This window comes from Salmo salar, chromosome 06, assembly GCF_965601325.2.
Source record: "Salmo salar chromosome 06, fSalSal1, whole genome shotgun sequence".
NCBI classification, from domain to species: Eukaryota; Metazoa; Chordata; class Actinopteri; order Salmoniformes; family Salmonidae; genus Salmo; species Salmo salar.
In genome coordinates, this window is record NC_138296.1 from 26492815 (window position 1) to 26513968 (window position 21154).

At 46.0% G+C, this 21154-nt stretch overlaps 1 protein-coding gene across 1 annotated transcript in view; it reads right to left on the reverse strand.

The window, feature by feature from the left end:
• The window catches only part of cep112 (centrosomal protein 112), a 194617-nt gene that overhangs the window by 13567 nt on the left and 159896 nt on the right, over positions 1-21154 (reverse strand). Inside the window, exons 23-24 of the mRNA XM_045720003.2 lie at positions 19686-19835; positions 1267-1356 (exon numbers count right to left, since the gene is read on the reverse strand). Of these exons, the coding sequence (XP_045575959.2) occupies positions 1267-1356; positions 19686-19835 (240 nt within the window). The remainder of the gene's footprint in view (positions 1-1266; positions 1357-19685; positions 19836-21154) is intronic.

Genomic DNA, 21154 nt, shown 5'->3' on the forward strand with positions numbered 1-21154 from the left:
ATTAGCACAGACACACACACACAGACATGCGAAAAACACACACACGAACACACATGGAACACACCAGCCTCTGAGAGCCTCTCTCTCTCTTCTCGTAAGGAGGTATAGAGAACAGAGTCTCACTATCACTACACTGAGAGGGCCCATCTCCAGTCAGACACAGACCACCAGGTAAACACAATCTCAGTGAAGCCGATAGGAATGAATTCACTTTAGACATAGTTATAGGCCAGTCTCCCTGACTCAGATTGAGTTTGGTCCTAGACTAAACTCATGTTCAATGGAGAATCGTACACGCCTAACACACCTTTGACGATTTGCATAATGAAAGTCTGTACAACCTTGGAAAAAGTTCACCTTGCAGAAGTTTAGGTTAAGAACCTGTCCTTTTAACTAAGTCGGGTGAGAGGAAAAAGCCTCTAGGACTGGGTCAACCCACCGGCTGGTGGCCCTACTACCCTAGCACCACTGACCCATTCTGGGGAGATTTATGTCCGTCCGACATGGAGCGGTTCCAGCAAAGTGTGTGTAAGGGTCACTGGGCGGCTCCCCAGGACCAAGAGTTGTCTCCATTGGTACATAAGAGCCTGGAGGTACACAGGCCCAGCCAGAGACAGAGAGACCACCAGCCAGCCTGCTACGTGGTGATTACTGCCTTTCTTCTCCATGTGTGTCAAGGTCAAAGCAGACCTGTGATTACAGAGCTCACAGGGGCCATGGCTCTGGGGCTGGTGTGTGTCTGTGTGTGTGCGGTGGTTCAGGATTCCCTCTGAACATTCCTGCCCCACAGTGCTGGCTTTTGAAGCCGGATCTCGAGGAATTTGGAAAATCTCTGCCTCTGAACTAGGGGTTGGGAAGAATAGAGGGGCGAGAGAGGAAGAGGAGAGAGGAGAAAAAAGTCCTGTTTCTGTTCTATGGGGGGTGTGAACTGGAGCAGGGGGTGAAACTGAAGGTTGAGGAAGGGGGTTGAGGTAGAGGGGTGAAGTAGAGGATTTAAGTAGAGTGGGTGAGGTACATGGGTGAGGCTGAGGGGTGAGGTAGAGGGTTGGGGTGATGCAGAGGGTTGGGAGTGAGGCTAATGGTTGGGGGTGAGACTGACGAGTGAAGTTGTTGAGGGGTAAGTCTGAGGGGTGAAGTTGAAGGTTGGGGGGGGAGTTGAGGGTTGAGGGGTGAGTCTGAGGGTATGAGGGGGTGAAGTTGAGGGGTGAGTCTGAGGGATGAGGGGGTGAAGTTGAGGGTTGAAGGTGAGAAGAGGGAATCTGTTACCTGCTCCTGGTTCTCTAACTCTTTGTTCAGCAGTTTCTTCTCGGAGGAGTGCAGCTGCCTCTGGAGATTCTCCACCTTCTCCTGCAGAACCTAGAGAGACAGAAAAGGGAGAGCGCATTTGAACAAGGGATAATAGGAAAGAGAGAGAGTGATTGGAGAACAAAGTTTAAAAAAAGAGAGAAAGAAAGAAAGAGGACAGAGATAAATGACAAATGATAGAGAGTGAGAGATGAAAAAGAAGGCAGAAAGAGAGATGTGATTCTCAGATTAACAGTGTATTAAAAGGCTAATGATAAAGTGGTGACAGTCATTATTGGAAAGCTGGGCTCATTACCCAGAGTCATTCACAAGGAGATAGAGAGAGAGGCACACAGGGAATTAACTACTGTTAACTGTATGGGCTTTAAACATCACACACACGTCTCTTGTGAATACATTTTGGATCATTATATTAGTGCAGTTTCAGATATGAACATTGAACACTACACCTGCATTATGAGTGTAGGTTGGGTACCAGATACCTGAGATTCAAACAGTTTACCAGGGATTCTACCAGGGTGTACAATGCCCTCCGTGAATCTACCGACAGTACTGCTGGGCTGGCATACAAAAACTACTGTATGGCATAAATACCAGTAAAGGAAGGCTTCCATATCTAAGCAGTGTATTATTTTGCATCCCCAAACTATGGGTAGAATATAAAGGACTAAGCCTTGTTCACATTGGCAGGTTGAAGTGACTCAAATCCAATTTTTTGGCATATCAGATTCTAATCTGTTCTTTTCATGCAGTCTGAAAAAAGCTTGAATCAGATATTTCATGCCAGATTTCAAACCACCTTTGTAGGTGGTTTGAAGTCAGATATAAATCTGATTCCTGGCCATGTGACTTGTGTCTGAACGGTCAAATCTGATTAATTTGCGCTGAAGTGGTTTTTAGACTGTTATTTGGCATATCTTGTTGCTTGCTAGCTACTCTGTTGACAGTTTGACAAGAACCCCCTTCCTCAGGTGAACGTTTTGGTTTTTGCCCTAACACTACACAGCTGATTCAAATAATCAAAGCTTGATGATGAGTTGGTTATTTGAATTAACTGTGTAGTGCTAGGACAAAAACCAAAACGTTCAGCCATGGGGGGGGCGGGGGGGGGGGGGCCGAGTTTGGGAAACCCTGAACTAGTTGACTGCTGGGGCTTGCCAAAAACAACTTGTTTTGAAAGTTGGATCATCTTATCATTTGAGGTGTTCTTACAGTATGATTTTGAACATTCAAAGCAACTGGGACACGTCCATGGCAGTCACTGTTGTCACCTTAGCTTGCTAGATAACTTCTGAGTGATAGGAAGCACGAGCATCAACACCAATCAGCCTACACCACTGCGCACACACCCGTCGTTACTATGACAACTAGCATAACCATGTCACCAAATGACTGCCGTCTGAACCGATCTTGTCACTTGTAACTTGCTTTTTGGACAGTCAGTATTCCAAAACGGATTGGAAAAACAAAACTGATTTGAGCATTAAGGCCTGCAGTGTGAACAAGGCTTTAGAGGTTTGTGTGAAGAATAGCAGAGGAGAAGAGGATAGGAGAAAAGAACAGAATAGCAGGAGAAGAGGATAGGAGAAAAGAACAGAATAGCAGAGGAGAAGAGGATAGGAGAAAAGAACAGAATAGCAGAAGAAGAGGATAGGAGAAAAGAACAGAATAGCAGGAGAAGAGGATAGGAGAAAAGAACAGAATAGCGGAGGAGAAGAGGATAGGAGAAAAGAACAGAATAGCAGAGGAGAAGAGGATAGGAGAAAAGAACAGAATAGCAGGAGAAGAGGATAGGAGAAAAGAACAGAATAGCAGAGGAGAAGAGGATAGGAGAAAAGAACAGAATAGCAGAGGAGAAGAGGATAGGAGAAAAGAACAGAATAGCAGAGGAGAAGAGGATAGGAGAAAAGAACAGAATAGCAGGAGAAGAGGATAGGAGAAAAGAACAGAATAGCGGAGGAGAAGAGGATAGGAGAAAATAACAGAATAGCAGGAGAAGAGGATAGGAGAAAAGAACAGAATAGCAGAGGAGAAGAGGATAGGAGAAAAGAACAGAATAGCAGAGGAGAAGAGGATAGGAGAAAAGAACAGAATAGCAGGAGAAGAGGATAGGAGAAAATAACAGAATAGCAGAGGAGAAGAAGATAGGAGAAAATAACAGAATAGCAGGAGAAGAGGATAGGAGAAAATAACAGAATAGCAGGAGAAGAGGATAGGAGAAAAGAACAGAATAGCAGGAGAAGAGGATAGGAGAAAAGAACAGAATAGCAGGAGAAGAGGATAGGAGAAAAGAACAGAATAGCAGAGGAGAAGAGGATAGGAGAAAAGAACAGAATAGCAGAAGAAGAGGATAGGAGAAAAGAACAGAATAGCAGGAGAAGAGGATAGGAGAAAAGAACAGAATAGCAGAGGAGAAGAGGATAGGAGAAAAGAACAGAATAGCAGGAGAAGAGGATAGGAGAAAATAACAGAATAGCGGAGGAGAAGAGGATAGGAGAAAATAACAGAATAGCAGGAGAAGAGGATAGGAGAAAAGAACAGAATAGCAGAGGAGAAGAGGATAGGAGAAAAGAACAGAATAGCAGAGGAGAAGAGGATAGGAGAAAAGAACAGAATAGCAGAGGAGAAGAGGATAGGAGAAAAGAACAGAATAGCAGAGGAGAAGAGGATAGGAGAAAAGAACAGAATAGCAGAGGAGAAGAGGATAGGAGAAAAGAACAGAATAGCAGGAGAAGAGGATAGGAGAAAAGAACAGAATAGCAGAAGAAGAGGATAGGAGAAAAGAACAGAATAGCAGAGGAGAAGAGGATAGGAGAAAAGAACAGAATAGCAGAGGAGAAGAGGATAGGAGAAAAGAACAGAATAGCAGGAGAAGAGGATAGGAGAAAAGAACAGAATAGCAGAAGAAGAGGATAGGAGAAAAGAACAGAATAGCAGAGGAGAAGAGGATAGGAGAAAAGAACAGAATAGCAGAGGAGAAGAGGATAGGAGAAAAGAACAGAATAGCAGGAGAAGAGGATAGGAGAAAAGAACAGAATAGCGGAGGAGAAGAGGATAGGAGAAAAGAACAGAATAGCAGAGGAGAAGAGGATAGGAGAAAAGAACAGAATAGCAGAGGAGAAGAGGATAGGAGAAAAGAACAGAATAGCAGGAGAAGAGGATAGGAGAAAAGAACAGAATAGCAGAGGAGAAGAGGATAGGAGAAAAGAACAGAATAGCGGAGGAGAAGAGGATAGGAGAAAAGAACAGAATAGCGGAGGAGAAGAGGATAGGAGAAAAGAACAGAATAGCAGAGGAGAAGAGGATAGGAGAAAAGAACAGAATAGCAGAGGAGAAGAGGATAGGAGAAAAGAACAGAATAGCAGGAGAAGAGGATAGGAGAAAAGAACAGAATAGCGGAGGAGAAGAGGATAGGAGAAAATAACAGAATAGCAGAGGAGAAGAGGATAGGAGAAAAGAACAGAATAGCAGAGAAGAGGATAGGAGAAAAGAACAGAATAGCAGAGGAGAAGAGGATAGGAGAAAAGAACAGAATAGCAGGAGAAGAGGATAGGAGAAAAGAACAGAATAGCAGAGAAGAGGATAGGAGAAAAGAACAGAATAGCAGAGGAGAAGAGGATAGGAGAAAAGAACAGAATAGCAGAGGAGAAGAGGATAGGAGAAAAGAACAGAATAGCAGAGAAGAGGATAGGAGAAAAGAACAGAATAGCAGAGGAGAAGAGGATAGGAGAAAAGAACAGAATAGCAGAGGAGAAGAGGATAGGAGAAAATAACAGAATAGCAGGAGAAGAGGATAGGAGAAAAGAACAGAATAGCAGAGGAGAAGAGGATAGGAGAAAAGAACAGAATAGCAGAGGAGAAGAGGATAGGAGAAAAGAACAGAATAGCAGAGGAGAAGAGGATAGGAGAAAAGAACAGAATAGCAGAGGAGAAGAGGATAGGAGAAAAGAACAGAATAGCAGAGGAGAAGAGGATAGGAGAAAAGAACAGAATAGCAGAGGAGAAGAGGATAGGAGAAAAGAACAGAATAGCAGAGGAGAAGAGGATAGGAGAAAATAACAGAATAGCAGGAGAAGAGGATAGGAGAAAAGAACAGAATAGCGGAGGAGAAGAGGATAGGAGAAAAGAACAGAATAGCAGGAGAAGAGGATAGGAGAAAAGAACAGAATAGCAGAGAAGAGGATAGGAGAAAAGAACAGAATAGCAGAGGAGAAGAGGATAGGAGAAAAGAACAGAATAGCAGAGAAGAGGATAGGAGAAAAGAACAGAATAGCAGAGGAGAAGAGGATAGGAGAAAAGAACAGAATAGCAGAGGAGAAGAGGATAGGAGAAAAGAACAGAATAGCAGGAGAAGAGGATAGGAGAAAAGAACAGAATAGCAGAGGAGAAGAGGATAGGAGAAAAGAACAGAATAGCAGAGGAGAAGAGGATAGGAGAAAAGAACAGAATAGCAGAGGAGAAGAGGATAGGAGAAAAGAACAGAATAGCAGAGGAGAAGAGGATAGGAGAAAATAACAGAATAGCAGGAGAAGAGGATAGGAGAAAAGAACAGAATAGCAGGACAAGAGGATAGGAGAAAAGAACAGAATAGCAGAGGAGAAGAGGATAGGAGAAAAGAACAGAATAGCAGGAGAAGAGGATAGGAGAAAATAACAGAATAGCAGAGGAGAAGAGGATAGGAGAAAAGAACAGAATAGCAGAGGATAGGAGAAAAGAACAGAATAGCGGAGGAGAAGAGGAGTGTAGAGGACTGTTTTCCTCTCCTGCTGTAACTGATAGCAGTGGAAAGAAAGAAAGGCTTGGTTCCTGAACCAGATGTCTCACACACACACACACACACACACACACACACACACACACACACACACACACACACACACACACACACACACACACACACACACACACACGTGTTAACTTCACCTTCGATTAGGCCTCACGACAACCAGAGCACACACACACATGCACACGTGCACACACGGTAAGTCCACTGGTATGGGTGTTGATGGTTTGATGGGGGCTGTGTGTGTGAGGCAGAAAGGCACTGCTAAGCATCAGCATTATGACACTCCCTGCAGTGTGTGTGTGTGTGTGAGAATGAATGAGTAAGGCAGGTGTTCCCATCCATTCCCATGGTTGAGGGAAATATAGCTCAGGTAATAACCATGACTGACTGGTGATATACAGTCCATCCACTTAACATAAATGACTAACACCATGTAGGTTTACCATGAACTGCAGCTCCTGGGAAGCACAACCCTAACACATTGAACACAGATCACGAAAAGGCTAAATGTTGGGTAACACTTTATGTACCTACAATGATATTACTAACTACAGTTATTACTGTGTAGTTACATGGGTATAAGAGTTAACTTAAGATAAAGTGTTACATCAAACTATCTTTCTTCAAACTGTCTATCCCTTCCCACAATATTACGAGACAAGACGTCAAAAACGAGTGCAAAGATCTGAATTCAAAGCTCAGTCAAATTTCCATGGTTGAAAGTAACTTTAGGAATGATGCGGCCGCCAGCACACATTCTGCTTCCAAGAAGTGGTTCTGTTTATTAATGCATTAAAAGGATCCGTCTGCTTCCCGCGTTTTGAACTGGACCCTTCCTGTTATAAGTCAACACAGTGTGTCGCCCAAATGACACCCTATTCTCTATCTAGTGCACTACTTTTGACCAGAGCCGTGGGCAATTCCCTATGAGCCCTAGTCAAAAGTAGTGCACTAAATAGGGAATATGGTTCCATTTGGGACTCTACCACAGAGACTCACTGGACGAGGTGAATAAGTGTATTGGCAGATGAATATGATACTGGTTGATGTTATTCTATTAATCAGGCTCTGTCTTCTCCAGTCACGATCCTCTCTGCTTCCTTCTGATCACGTCAAGCACTTCACTCCAACTGTCTTGTTTACAATTACCATAAAACTTCAATTAGCCGGGCATCGGCACACATTTCAGAAAATAAACGGCTGTTCCAAATAAACGATGGGTCTAAATGCGTAACGTATATACTGGGAGTCAGGAAGCAGATGCAGAAGGTGAGTTTAATGAATAAGGCAGATAAAGGAGAAGCGTACTGGACGTGACCAAAACCAATACGGTCTGATGAGGCTACTGAGGGCTAAATAAAGGGAGAGTAATCAAGGTGATGAGGTCCAGGTGTGTGTAACAATGGGGAGCAGGTGTGCGTAATGATGGTTGCCAGGACCGGTGGTTAGTAGACCGGTGACGTCGAGCGCTGGAGCGGGAATAGGCGTGACAAAACTGTTTACGAGCTTACCATGGACACAGCTCTGATATTCTCACGGTCATGTGCATTCAAATGTTATGTTATTTTATTCTGTCATCGTTGCTAGCCATGGTGCCACCAAATAATGTATGGTGCTGAAGCACGAAAATGGGGGTGTATGATAGTGTACGCTAATAATCGGGAAGCAAGTACAGGGAGTGAATTTAATAAATAGAAAAAAAAAGTAACACAAGTTGCGTACAGACATGAAACAGAAACAATAACACCTGAGGAAAGAACCATAGGGAGTGACAGATATAGAGGAGGTAATCAGGAAGGTGATGGAGTCCAGGTGAGTCTCATGAGGCGCAGGTGCACATAACGATGGTGATGATCATTGAGTAAACCATCGACAACGAGTGCCAGAGAGGAGGAGCGGGAGTGGACGTGACAGATAGGCAGCCTAGTCTTTCCAAGTCTGATGTGCTTATCTTTGTTATTATAATGTTTATATTGGCCATACTGGTCACAATAAACAGTGTGGTAGTCTTTTCAAAATGTTATTGAGCAAAAGCTGTGTGCATTAAGGAAATAGAAGCCTGGCTCTAATAGAAGCCTGTCTCTAATAAGCGGCGGTTGTGTTTAGTGATTCAAGAAAATAAATGCACAAACTATTAATTGAAGTTTTACGGTATCCAACTTTCCTAGCATTTCATCAGTTCAAGATTGTTTGATTGCTAGTCTAAGGCTTGAACTTATTAGCTTCTGGTCACGTTTTAATGTAATTGGGGTGTTGTGTTCATGGACTTTGTAGCATGGTTAATATGAACCGTGTGCTACATCATCTATGTGATGTTACACACAGAGGTTATGTGTGAGGTGACATACCTCTGGGATAGGAATAGCAAGGGTGTAGAGAACAAGACTCTCTCTCACTCACTCACACACACACACACACACACACACACACACACACACACACACACACACACACACACACACACACACACACACACACACACACACCCTTTTCCCCCTGAGGATAGCCCAATTACCCCACAATGTCACCCCCCCTCTGGACCCCCCCCCCCCCCCCCCAGCCAGGCATGACAGACCCCCCCTTCCCCATTTCCAGCATCATGACACAGCGTTTCCTGAACGTCTGAGTGAAGGCTTCTAGGAAGAGATGAAGAGCGTGCTGACTGTACTCTGATCTCTCTTTCATCTGGTTGATGAAACACTACAGGGCCAGAGCATCACTGCACAAACGCATCAGTCATGGAAGGAATCATTAATAGATGCATGATAATGAATGACTCCATGGCATCATAATGGAATCACTGTATGAGTCAGACAGACCTTCCTCCAGGCCTCTTCACTGATCACCATCACATACATGTGACAAATAACATTTGACTGGATCCATCCTCATCATCTCCTAAAGTAAAAAATCAGGGATAAGTCTCAAATCACACCCCATTCCCTATGTAGTGCACTTCTTTTGATATCTGGTCACACTACTTTTGACCTCTGATTAAAAGTAGTGCACTATATATTACGGAATAGGGTGCCATTTGAGAACAAGAGATGGTCTGTCTAGGACAATAGAGTTGCAGTATCTGAAGATTGTTCCTCAAAAATTCTATAGAATATAAACACAAGATACAATAGAATAGATCGAATTCAACTGTTGTGGAGGATATGGGTGATCCTTCCATCCAGACTCCATACTACTGTAGCATAGCCTGAGGACCAGGAGAGTCCCTCCTCAGTCTGGTTACCCCAGTGATCCTGCTCTCCCCCTGGGCACAGATCTCTAGGCTCAGCCTCTCACTGTTCTGAAGGGATAGGACTGGAACAGGGCCTGATCCATGGAACCTTACTGAGAAGAAACATCCTCCCCATTCCCAAACCTGCTCCCACTGCACAGATCTCACCCAGAGGCCATCCAGATTCCCCACCCCTGCTTGATCCTAGATACACCTTAGATACCCCATCTGTTTTCCTGAAACTTTGAAGATGTGTTATGGTTAGAGCCTCTCCCAGATGCTACATCTGTGATCCATCTCTCCCTCCATCTTCATCTCTCTCCTTCTCTCTCACACACACTCATTCATTCTCTCCATCCCTCCCTCTCTCCTTCTTCCTCTCTATCTGCCTGTGAATGTGTGATTTTCTATGGAGGATAATTCCAAAGCGTCTCCAGATGGGTTAGGGTGATATGGTCTCAGCCATCCAGACTGGAATCAACAGACGTGGCAAATTCTATTTCCTGAGGGAGAGGATGAGGAAGGAGAGAGAGGGAAGGAAGAAGAGGAGTGGTATAGGGAGATGTGGGAGGAGAGAGAAGATGGAGAAGAGAAGGGAGAGGGAGAAAGAAAGAAGGGAGAGGAGGAAGAGGCGGACGGCAGGGCCACTGCTGGAAGGTCCTTCTCACCTCTATCCGCAGTGTACTTCTCTCTAAAGTGGAAGTTTGGCTCAAAGCATTACCTCACACACATAAACCAACACACTCCTCAAAACATTACCTCACACACATAAACCAACACACTCCTCAAAGCATTACCTCACACACACATAAACCGACACACTCCTCAAAGCATTACCTCACACACACATAAACCGACACACTCCTCAAAGCATTACCTCACACACACATACACCGACACACTCCTCAAAGCATTACCTCACTCACATAAACCAACACACTCCTCAAAGCATTACCTCACACACACATAAACCGACACACTCCTCAAAGCATTACATCACACACACACACAAACTGACACTCCTCAAAACATTACCTCACACACACATAAACCAACACACTCCTCAAAGCATTACCTCACACACATAAACCAACACACACCTCAAAGCATAACCTCACACACATAAACCAACACACTCCTCAAAGCATTACCTCACACACACATAAACCAACACACTCCTCAAAGCATTACCTCACACACACAAACCAACACACTCCTCAAAGCATTACCTCACACACACAAACCAACTCACTCCTCAAAACATAACCTCACACACACACAAACCAACACACTCCTCAAAGCATTACCTCACACACACAAACCAACTCACTCCTCAAAACATTACCTCACACACATAAACCAACACACTCCTCAAAGCATTACCTCACACACATAAACCAACACACTCCTCAAAGCATAACCTCACACACATAAACCAACACACTCCTCAAAACATTACCTCACACACATAAACCAACACACTCCTCAAAGCATTACCTCACACACATAAACCAACACACTCCTCAAAACATAACCTCACACACACACAAACCAACACACTCCTCAAAGCATTACCTCACACACACATAAACCAACACACTCCTCAAAGCATTTCATACAGGTACAGGCATGCATTAATATTAACACAAGTTCTAAAGGTGAGAGTATAAAATCAGACAAACACACACACGAGACCTGAGTCATCTTTCCTGGGTGGTCTCCTCCTGCAAAGATAAGGCCAGTACGCTTCCCTCGGGTGAACTAAAATCAACAGCAGAGAGAACAAGAAGGGGAAGAAAAGCAGCAGTGGTTGTCTTCATGTTTCTATTTGCAGTATGCTGTCAGAAGGTTTCTCAGAGTCAGATTAAAGAGATACTCTGATGACCCTGAGGTGGTCCTCTGTAGCTCAGTTGGTAATGGCTCTTGCAATGCCAGAATAGTGGGTTCGATTCCCGAGGCCACCTATACATAACAAATGTATGCACGCACGACTGTAGGTCACTTCGGATAAAAGCTAAATGACATTGAATTGAAGAGTTAGCTAGGCAGACCTACTGCAGACTGACTGCTGCAGGAGGAACCTCCAACTGGCAGTACAGCCTCAGGGCAGCTAGATCACACAGACACACACGGAAAAGTGCATGCCCGCACACAATACAAAATGTACACATGCACGGCCAAACATGTACACACAGAGACACACCACCAATTGCACCCACACACACTCACAATTCAGTCTGTGTAACTACATGTGTGTGTACACGTGTGATTACAATCTACCTTGAAATGACTGTGGTATGAGAGAGAAAGAGGGAGGGAAAGAGAGTGGTGGTTTGCGTCATGCGTGGCTTCTGATGTCTGGATGTAAAGGAGAGATTGGGGTTTGCTCTTTAAAGCCCTTTTGATGTGCATAGTGTGTGTGTGTGTGTGTGTGTGTGTGTGTGTGTGTGTGTGTGTGTGTGTGTCACTGTGGCCTGAGCTCTGAGCCAATCAAAATAGAACAGAGAAAAATAAGAGATAATTGAAAGCGTGATGGAGAGATCAGTCACTGTGTAGTCTTGTAACAAAGTAAACCTACTGCAGCTCAGCCACACTCACAGAGGAAGAACCCTGCTCTCTGTACCTGTCACCTCAAGGTGCTGCCTGCTATAGTGTCACAGTTGAAACGGAATAGGAAAAGGCTTGTATATACTGTATTCGTGCATACATCCAGGTTTATTGCAGGCGTTCAAGAGAGTCCCAAGCCATATATCAAGAGTCGACTATACTGTTGCCCTTTACACCCACATATGGCTTCAAAATGGCAGATTTGGACACTAATAAACTCCTAAATTGGAACGTAGTGGCTGCACAGTAACATGCTATACATGACTTCAGAGTTCTGGCTCTGCGCTTCACAGCTCTGTATGTGTTTTGACTAACAGCCATTTTGAACTTGAGCACCACGCGCGACATGCAGTTGCCCCACGGGCCCATCCCTCTCGGTAATTGGGCCATTTGTTTTGTCTGAGTGAGGAGAATGCTGTAAACGAAGAGGACTTGATGTATTTTGAAAGATGAGACGTTGAGGTCCAAATGTGCACTTCACATCTCCAAATCATAAAACTCATGTCATATACAGTGTCATCGCTATTAATCACTATGTTTGATGTACAGTTACAAGATGACATGGCATCATACCCTGGGTTGTTCTGAACACAATGAGCCCGTTTGTGAAGAAATTGCCGCAGCACACGCACCTGAATGTACTGATGACTCCGTTCTATGCGCACCAGAATGATGATCTGTTTCTCTGAATTGTCCTGTGAAAGCCTAACACTAAGACCGTATCTTAGCTAGTCATGTTGCCAATAGAACGAGTGTTGAAATGATGCCCATGTGACTCAGATTGAGACTTCTAATGGACTGGTTTTGGATTGCGTAAACAACAACAGTAATTGTGTGATGGCGGAAAGAGAGGGTTGTGTTCCAAACAAAACAATTTGCTCTACTTCTTCAACAACACAGCTAGGAGAGCGCAAAAAAGTACCTTATAGTTGAAGACTTTTCTTTGAGTCATAAAAGTGCATTGAATTTGCTTAGGAACTGTGCACACATTGGAGAGGTGAGTGGCCACTTGGAAACACCAGTTAGACCTCTCACTCAAAATATTTTTGGGGTCTTATGTTGCACCTACCCAACATTATTCTACTTCCAGGAATAAAATAATCTCATGTTACTGAATGTATCCAAAATATTTTAAGATTATCAGTCTTGTGTCAGGTGAACTGTTGTGTCCTCACCTTTGGTCTAATCATTTTCCAAATGGTTTCCTTTCAATTGCTACCATGGTTATACATTTCATATTTCTTCTGTATGAAACACTTCAAATTCTATAAAGGCCAATTCCCACTAGTGTAAAGGATTCATGGGTTTTCACCTCTATATCGTAGTACAGAGACTATACTGGTATTATAACAATGACATGTTCCTGTAATGGGTTTCTCACGTGGTATTCTGGAATGTTATCTCCCTCACTTCCTGTGATAACGGGATCAAACCATTCTGGGAATCTGCCCACGGCAGGAAAACTCATCAGTCAACCAGCACCACACGGGCACGCACGCACGCGCCGCACGCACACCACTCTGATTGAGGCATCAGTCTTAATATGGAACAGTATACACCTGCTCTTGATCTGGTCCTCCCCACAGGCAAAGTTCTCTTTTCAACTTCCACAGCAACATATAGGCCCAAACACACATAACTACAGTCACACCTGCAGAAGGTCAGCCTAGTCCTGTGTACGTGTTAGTGTGTGTGTGTGTGTGTGTGTGTGTGTGTGTGTGTGTGTGTGGTGTGTGTGTGAGCGTGTGAGAGATAGAGAAATGGTCTTGACTCAGACGTGGTGTGTGTGTGTGTGTGTGTGTGTGTGTGTGTGTGTGTGTGTGTGTGTGTGTGTGTGTGTGTGTGTGTGTGTGTGTGTGTGTGTGTGACAGGAAGTATTGCTGAGGGGAGCAGGAACAGCAATGAGGATCAAAGAGGAGCAATGTGCCACTATGGGCGGGTACCATTGTTTATTCACCAACCAGCTCTCCCTTTTGGCAGCCGGAGGTGAACATGTATGTGTGTGTGACAGAGGGGGCAGGCGGGAGAGAAGAAGAGACAGGGAGAAGAGGAAAAGAGAGGGGAAAGGAGAGAGAACTCTAACCCTCCTGTTTAACATGTATGACAAGACTCAAGGTGTTAGAGGAGAGGAAACCACTATAGACTTGAGATGGACTCAGAGCCTCCAGTCCCTCTAACGACTCGCCCTGCTCCCTCCCTCCCTGGGTAGTGTGGGAATTGAGTGGTGTGACATCAATATCACTTCCTGTTTTCCTGCTTCCCCTTCATCCCTCTCTTTCTTTCATCTGTGGATGGGTGGATCATATCAGAGAGCGACAAAGAGAATGAGAGAGAGAAAAAGACACAGACAGACAGACAGACAGACAGACAGACAGACAGACAGACAGACAGACAGACAGACAGACAGACAGACAGACAGACAGACAGACAGACAGACAGACAGACAGACAGAGCGAGAAAGCGAGAGAAAGCAGAGATAGAGAGAGAGCTGCCTGGTAGATAAGGGTAATTTTACATTACATTTACATTCCAGGATCTACAGTACATGGGTCACGTGTCAAATCTATTGAGGAAGGGGACGATAGTGGGGATATGGACATTGGTGTGGAGTTGAGCCTGGAAGAAAGTAGCATGTTGGAAACAGAACCTACAGACCAGGGAGGATCCCTAGCAGAGAACACATCCTCAAGAGGTACCAATCTAGATTCATCAACCCCAGACGTTGTCACGTACAAGGAACCTGAGAAACCCTCAGAGCAGGTACAGGAGGACTCACCACCTGTCTCTGCCCCAGGACAAGACCTCTCTCAAGACCTGGATGGGAGGGATGATAAACACAAACATGGCAAGAGGGTGACTTTTCCTTCAGATGCAGATATTGTCTCTGGAGCAGCGGAGCCTGAGGACCCTAGGAGACACGGCAGATATTGTCTCTGGAGCAGCGGAGCCTGAGGACCCTAAGAGACATGGCAGATATTGTCTCTGGAGCAGCGGAGCCTGAGGACCCTAGGAGACACGGCAGATATTGTCTCTGGAGCAGCGGAGCCTGAGGACCCTAGGAGACATGGCAGATATTGTCTCTGGAGCAGCGGAGCCCGAGGACCCTAGGAGACACGGCAGATATTGTCTCTGGAGCAGCGGAGCCTGAGGACCCTAGGAGACACGGCAGATATTGTCTCTGGAGCAGCGGAGCCCGAGGACCCTAAGAGACATGGCAGATATTGTCTCTGGAGCAGCGGAGCCTGAGGACCCTAGGAGACATGGCAGATATTGTCTCTGGAGCAGCGGAGCCCGAGGACCCTAGGAGACACGGCAGATATTGTCTCTGGAGCAGCGGAGCCTGAGGACCCTAAGAGACACGGCAGATATTGTCTCTGGAGCAGCGGAGCCCGAGGACCCTAGGAGACACGGCAGATATTGTCTCTGGAGCAGCGGAGCCTGAGGACCCTAAGAGACACGGCAGATATTGTCTCTGGAGCAGCGGAGCCCGAGGACCCTAGGAGACACGGCAGATATTGTCTCTGGAGCAGCGGAGCCTGAGGACCCTAGGAGACACGGCAGATATTGTCTCTGGAGCAGCGGAGCCTGAGGACCCTAGGAGACACGGCAGATATTGTCTCTGGAGCAGCGGAGCCTGAGGACCCTAGGAGACACGGCAGATATTGTCTCTGGAGCAGCGGAGCCCGAGGACCCTAGGAGACACGGCAGATATTGTCTCTGGAGCAGCGGAGCCCGAGGACCCTAGGAGACACGGCAGATATTGTCTCTGGAGCAGCGGAGCCTGAGGACCCTAGGAGACACGGCAGATATTGTCTCTGGAGCAGCGGAGCCTGAGGACCCTAGGAGACACGGCAGATATTGTCTCTGGAGCAGCGGAGCCCGAGGACCCTAGGAGACACGGCAGGCTGTGGATGCCGTACAGGCAGGCTCTTTAACTCCCGGATTACAAGAAAAAAGTATGGAAAATGTATACACTCATTACTGTAAGTCGCTAAATGACAAAAATGTAAATGAGGTCTACATAAGGGTGTCATAATAATGACATAATAACAGGTGTTATTAACATTCAGGAACAACCCGTTGTTTGGGCCAGGCAAATAGTGCTAACGACTGGTGTTTCCGGGGTCAGAGGGGAGCTGGAGGGATAGTGTGTGTGGAGTGAGTTCCGACTCAGTGAGAGGGAGGAAGTTAGAACAGGGATGAGAAGACTCATTTCTTTATCAGGCTCTGCATATATTATAACTTGGATCATTGTGTCTTGCCATAACAGAGCTGCTACTTGGCAGCGCTCAGATCTCCTGGTCAAATCAATGTGGAGGGAGTCCTTACAAACATCCTGTGTGGTCATGTCTGACACAGTTTGTATTTGGCCTGTGATCCTCTGGATCCACACAGAACAGGCAGGCTAGGGACAGTCCTACTTTTCAACCAGGATCAACACCTGGTCCATGAAATATCCATGAGATGCCTATTTACTGTCCTCTCTTTAGAGGTTCCGGCCGTGGAGACAGTGGTGCTAAACTAGAAACGAGGCTAAAAGCAGTTTCATCTAGTCAGAGGGTAGAAGGGACATATGATACCACAGACACATCGACAACAACAACTGTTTTGGGATTATTATGTTCAAATGTCTCTGCCGCCACTTTGATGTTATTTTCTCCCCGTCACCATTGTCTTCAGCCCCCTTCAGCTTTCATAATCCAGCCATTGAAGTGAGCAGCGCGATAGTTCCACCGCCAGCAAACGGGCCAAAGACACACTCCACGCTCCAGACACATTCCCCACACACACACACACACATTCCCCCCACACACACACACACACACGTGAACGAGCACAAACAAACACACACGGGTGAGAACGAGTGCACGCACACATGCACACACACGCTCTCTCTGTCCCATCTCTCTCTGCTTCTCGCTGTTTCACTCGTCTCTCTCCCCCTCCGTCCTCTCATTCTCTGTGGCGTCTAGACTTTAATCAACAAGTCATTGGTTAATTGGAGGCTCATTAGTGGGTGGTGAGTACTGTGGGATGGTAATAATGAGATAGATAATAGACAGAGCTTTGTCTGCTGCTAACACTGGAGATAATAGACACACACACACACAGCCTGGGCTGCTGCCTCATACACACACACACACACACACACACACACACACACACACACACACACACACAGGGAGATTGTGTGACATATAGTGTGTGTGTGAGAGAGTTAGTGAGAGAGACAGGTAACATGTGTGAGTGTGTGTGTGTGAATGTGTCTGGCTGACCAGAGAAAGCTACACCAGCAGAAGAATCCAGACTCCAGGAGCAGAGACTGGACCAGTCCAGACCAGACCTGTATTACCCCACGCTGTCAGTCAGTCACAGAGGTGTTCGGATCGCAACACGTGGCATTTCTCACATTCTAGGTGTGGTGGTGCGGAGCCGCCGGGAGGCTTATTTAACCCGGGGCAGGCAGGCCCCCTGCAGAGCCTACCCAGAAATGAGTGCCCCTTGCTGGGCTACGGGGGAGAGTGGGGACTGGGTGTCTGGAGGAAAGAGGATTTATATGGAAGTCTGCTCCTACAAACAGTGCAGAGAGCCTTTAAAAATAAACCTCCATCCCAGACACAACAGCCAATTAAACTAGAGAGAGACACACCCAGACAACTACCACAGTGTCACTGTCTGGCTACTGGAGTTTCAAGTCCCAGTACCAATAACTCATCCTGTACAGGGGCTAGTTCAGCTGGGCAGAAGGTTGCAGGGACGTTATTTGAACGCTGCATGCCATTTATTCGAATGGCGCAGAGGTTTATCCGATAAGGTGTTGAATACAGAAATGCTCTGCACAGAATGGACCCACTGTTCTAGACCCACAGTCCACATAAAAAACAATCATTCTATGTATCTATCTGTAACAACGTAGTGAACAAACCCCTGACATCCACAGCAGATGGATGGAATCTGGAAAATGTGCAAGGAGTGCAGAGACAGGGAAGGAATGAGGAAGGAGAAAGAAGGAATGGAAATAAGTTCAAAGGAAGAAGGGAATAAGAAGGGATAAAGAGAGGGGCTGCTCAGAAAGATAAATAAAGAGCGCTGCAGCAGTAGCAGGCTGATTTAAAGGACTGCCTCACCCCAGACAAAGAACATACGAGATCCCAACCACCAAACCCAGGAGGGGGTGTGTGTGTGTGTGTGTGTGTGTGTGTGTGTGTGTGTGTTATTAGTGTGTGTGTGAGAGAGACACTATGGGGGTTAGTGTGTGTGTGAGAGAGACTATGGGGGTTAGAGTGTGTGTGTGTTATTCGTGTGTGTGTGTGTGAGAGAGACTATGGGGGTTAGAGTCTGTGTGTGTGTGTGTGTGTGTGTGTGTGTGTGTGTGTGTGAGAGACTATGGGGGTTAGAGTGTGTGTGTGTTATTCGTGTGTGTGTGTGAGAGAGACTATGGGGGTTAGAGTGTGTGTGTGTGTGTGTGTGTGTGTGTGTGTGTGTGTGTGTGTGTGTGTGTGTGTGTGAGAGACTATGGGGGTTAGAGTTGAAACCCATCATAAAAAATGACAAAGCACATACATTTCAACTGTGACCCGGGGTTTAAAGCCCTCTCACAAAGGAGAGGGGACGTGTGTCTGGGCTGGGGTGTAAAGTTAACCAGCCAGTCGGCCCCTCCCTGGGACTCAGACTGGATGGTTACTGACACCGAGGGGGCCAGGAGAACTGAGTGTGTCTGGGCTGGGGTGTAAAGTTAACCAGCCAGTCGGCCCCTCCCTGGGACTCAGACTGGCTGGTTACTGACACCGAGGGGGGCCAGGAGAACTGAGTGTGTCTGGGCTGGGGTGTAAGGTTAACCAGCCAGTCGGCCCCTCCCTGGGACTCAGACTGGCTGGTTACTGACACCGAGGGGGCCAGGAGAACTGAGTGTGTCTGGGCTGGGGTGTAAAGTTAACCAGCCAGTCGGCCCCTCCCTGGGACTCAGACTGGCTGGTTACTGACACCGAGGGGGGCAGGAGAACTGAGGGCTTTAAGCCAACAAGGAGCTTCAGCCTTAAGAAACCACCTACACAGTGTAATGTAGTTTACAACAGTTCAATCAGGAAGGCTGGTCTGAAGGCTTCTTTCACTTCATCCTGTAAGCAGAACACAACGGACTTTGTTTTCTATTCTAGGGGCATAGTGGGAATGAACACAAACATATGATCAGCATGATGTCTTGTTTCTTCTCCTGTTTCCTGTTAGCCATGTGAGGAATGTCATTCATCTATTTACCTTTAGCCTATCAGCACAGTCCAGTAACGCACATTCCTCACGCTGGCTGTTCAACCTATGGGCTCACTCTTGCAATTATCACCTTCCTCTCGACCAACCAATGGGTGGAAATCTTTGGACATATTTATATGTCAACTTACCCATGTTCTCTCACTTGCTGTTTTTCAACAAAAGTTTGACAACCACTATTTAATCAAATGCAATATTGCATTGTGTCTCTGATGTTGATTCAGCTGAGCCTGTACTCTATTGAACTGTATTACATCCTAACCCAACTAACTGGTAAACACAAGAAAAGATGTCTGCCATCTTGGACATTGACAAATGTACTCCACACAATAAAGAATGTAGTGATGATCAAGAGTGACAGTTTGGGAGATGGACAGACGTCCGGAGGCTCAGTAGTGTACACTTTCTAGTGTCTTTAACAGACTTTGTGGCGTGCACTATTGATGTCTACTATATAGTAGTGTCCTTTGCAGAATGTCCAAGAAACTTTACCTTGTTCTTAGTGTCTGTGTGGCGGCTCATCTGCCTCCTCTCATCATCCCAGCGAGCTGTAGCCTCCTTCAACTGTCTCTCCTTCTCCTGCTGCTGCCGCAACCCCTCCTCCTTAGCATCACACACGGACGTCTGCAGCTCCGCTATCAACTATGGAGAGAGGGAGGAGAGAGAAAGAGATTAGATGGGAGAGGGAGAGGGAGGAGAGAGATGGGTTGGGATGAGAGAGGGAGAGACAAATTGAGAGGGGACAACAGTGACCCCTGAGGAACACCATTCCAGAGGGTTGATATAGATACATACCCATATGACACAGACAGTATAAACACACTATAAAAACTGACTCTGTGGGTCATGGTTGGTGACCCCTGACCTCAAGATAATTACATTTGTCATTGAATACCAAATGGAAATTGATTAGCCAATTCCTAGGTCCAGGTCCTTAGTGCTCTGTACAGTACAGTTCAGTCCTAGGTCCAGGTCTATAGTCCTCTGTACAGTACAGTTCAGTCCTAGGTCCAGGTCTATAGTCCTCTGTACAGTACAGTACAGTACAGTTCAGTCCTAGGTCCAGGTCTATAGTCCTCTGTACAGTACAGTTCAGTCCTAGGTCCAGGTCTATAGTCCTCTGTACAGTACAGTTCAGTCCTAGGTCCAGGTCTATAGTCCTCTGTACAGTACAGTTCAGTCATAGGTCCAGGTCTATAGTCCTCTGTACAGTACAGTTCAGTCCTAGGTCCAGGTCTATAGTCCTCTGTACAGTACAGTTCAGTCCTAGGTCCAGGTCTATAGTCCTCTGTACAGTACAGTTCAGTCCTAGGTCCAGGTCTATAGTCCTCTGTACAGTACAGTTCAGTCCTAGGTCCAGGTCTATAGTCCTCTGTACAGTACAGTTCAGTCCTAGGTCCAGGTCTATAGTCCTCTGTACAGTACAGTTCAGTCCTAGGTCCAGGTCTATAGTCCTCTGTACAGTACAGTTCAGTCCTAGGTCCAGGTCTATAGTCCTCTGTACAGTACAGTTCAGTCCTAGGTCCAGGTCTATAGTCCTCTGTACAGTACAGTTCAGTCCTAGGTCCAGGTCTATAGTCCTCTGTACAGTACAGTTCAGTCCTAGGTCCAGGTCTATAGTCCTCTGTACAGTACAGTTCAGTCCTAGGTCCAGGTCTATAGTCCTCTGTACAGTACAGTTCAGTCCTAGGTCCAGGTCTATAGTCCTCTGTACAGTACAGTTCAGTCCTAGGTCCAGGTCTATAGTCCTCTGTACAGTACAGTTCAGTCCTAGGTCCAGGTCTATAGTCCTCTGTACAGTACAGTACAGTTCAGTCCTAGGTCCAGGTCTATAGTCCTCTGTACAGTACAGTTCAGTCCTAGGTCCAGGTCTATAGTCCTCAGTACAGTTCAGTCCTAGGTCCAGGTCTATAGTCCTCTGTACAGTACAGTTCAGTCCTAGGTCCAGGTCTATAGTCCTC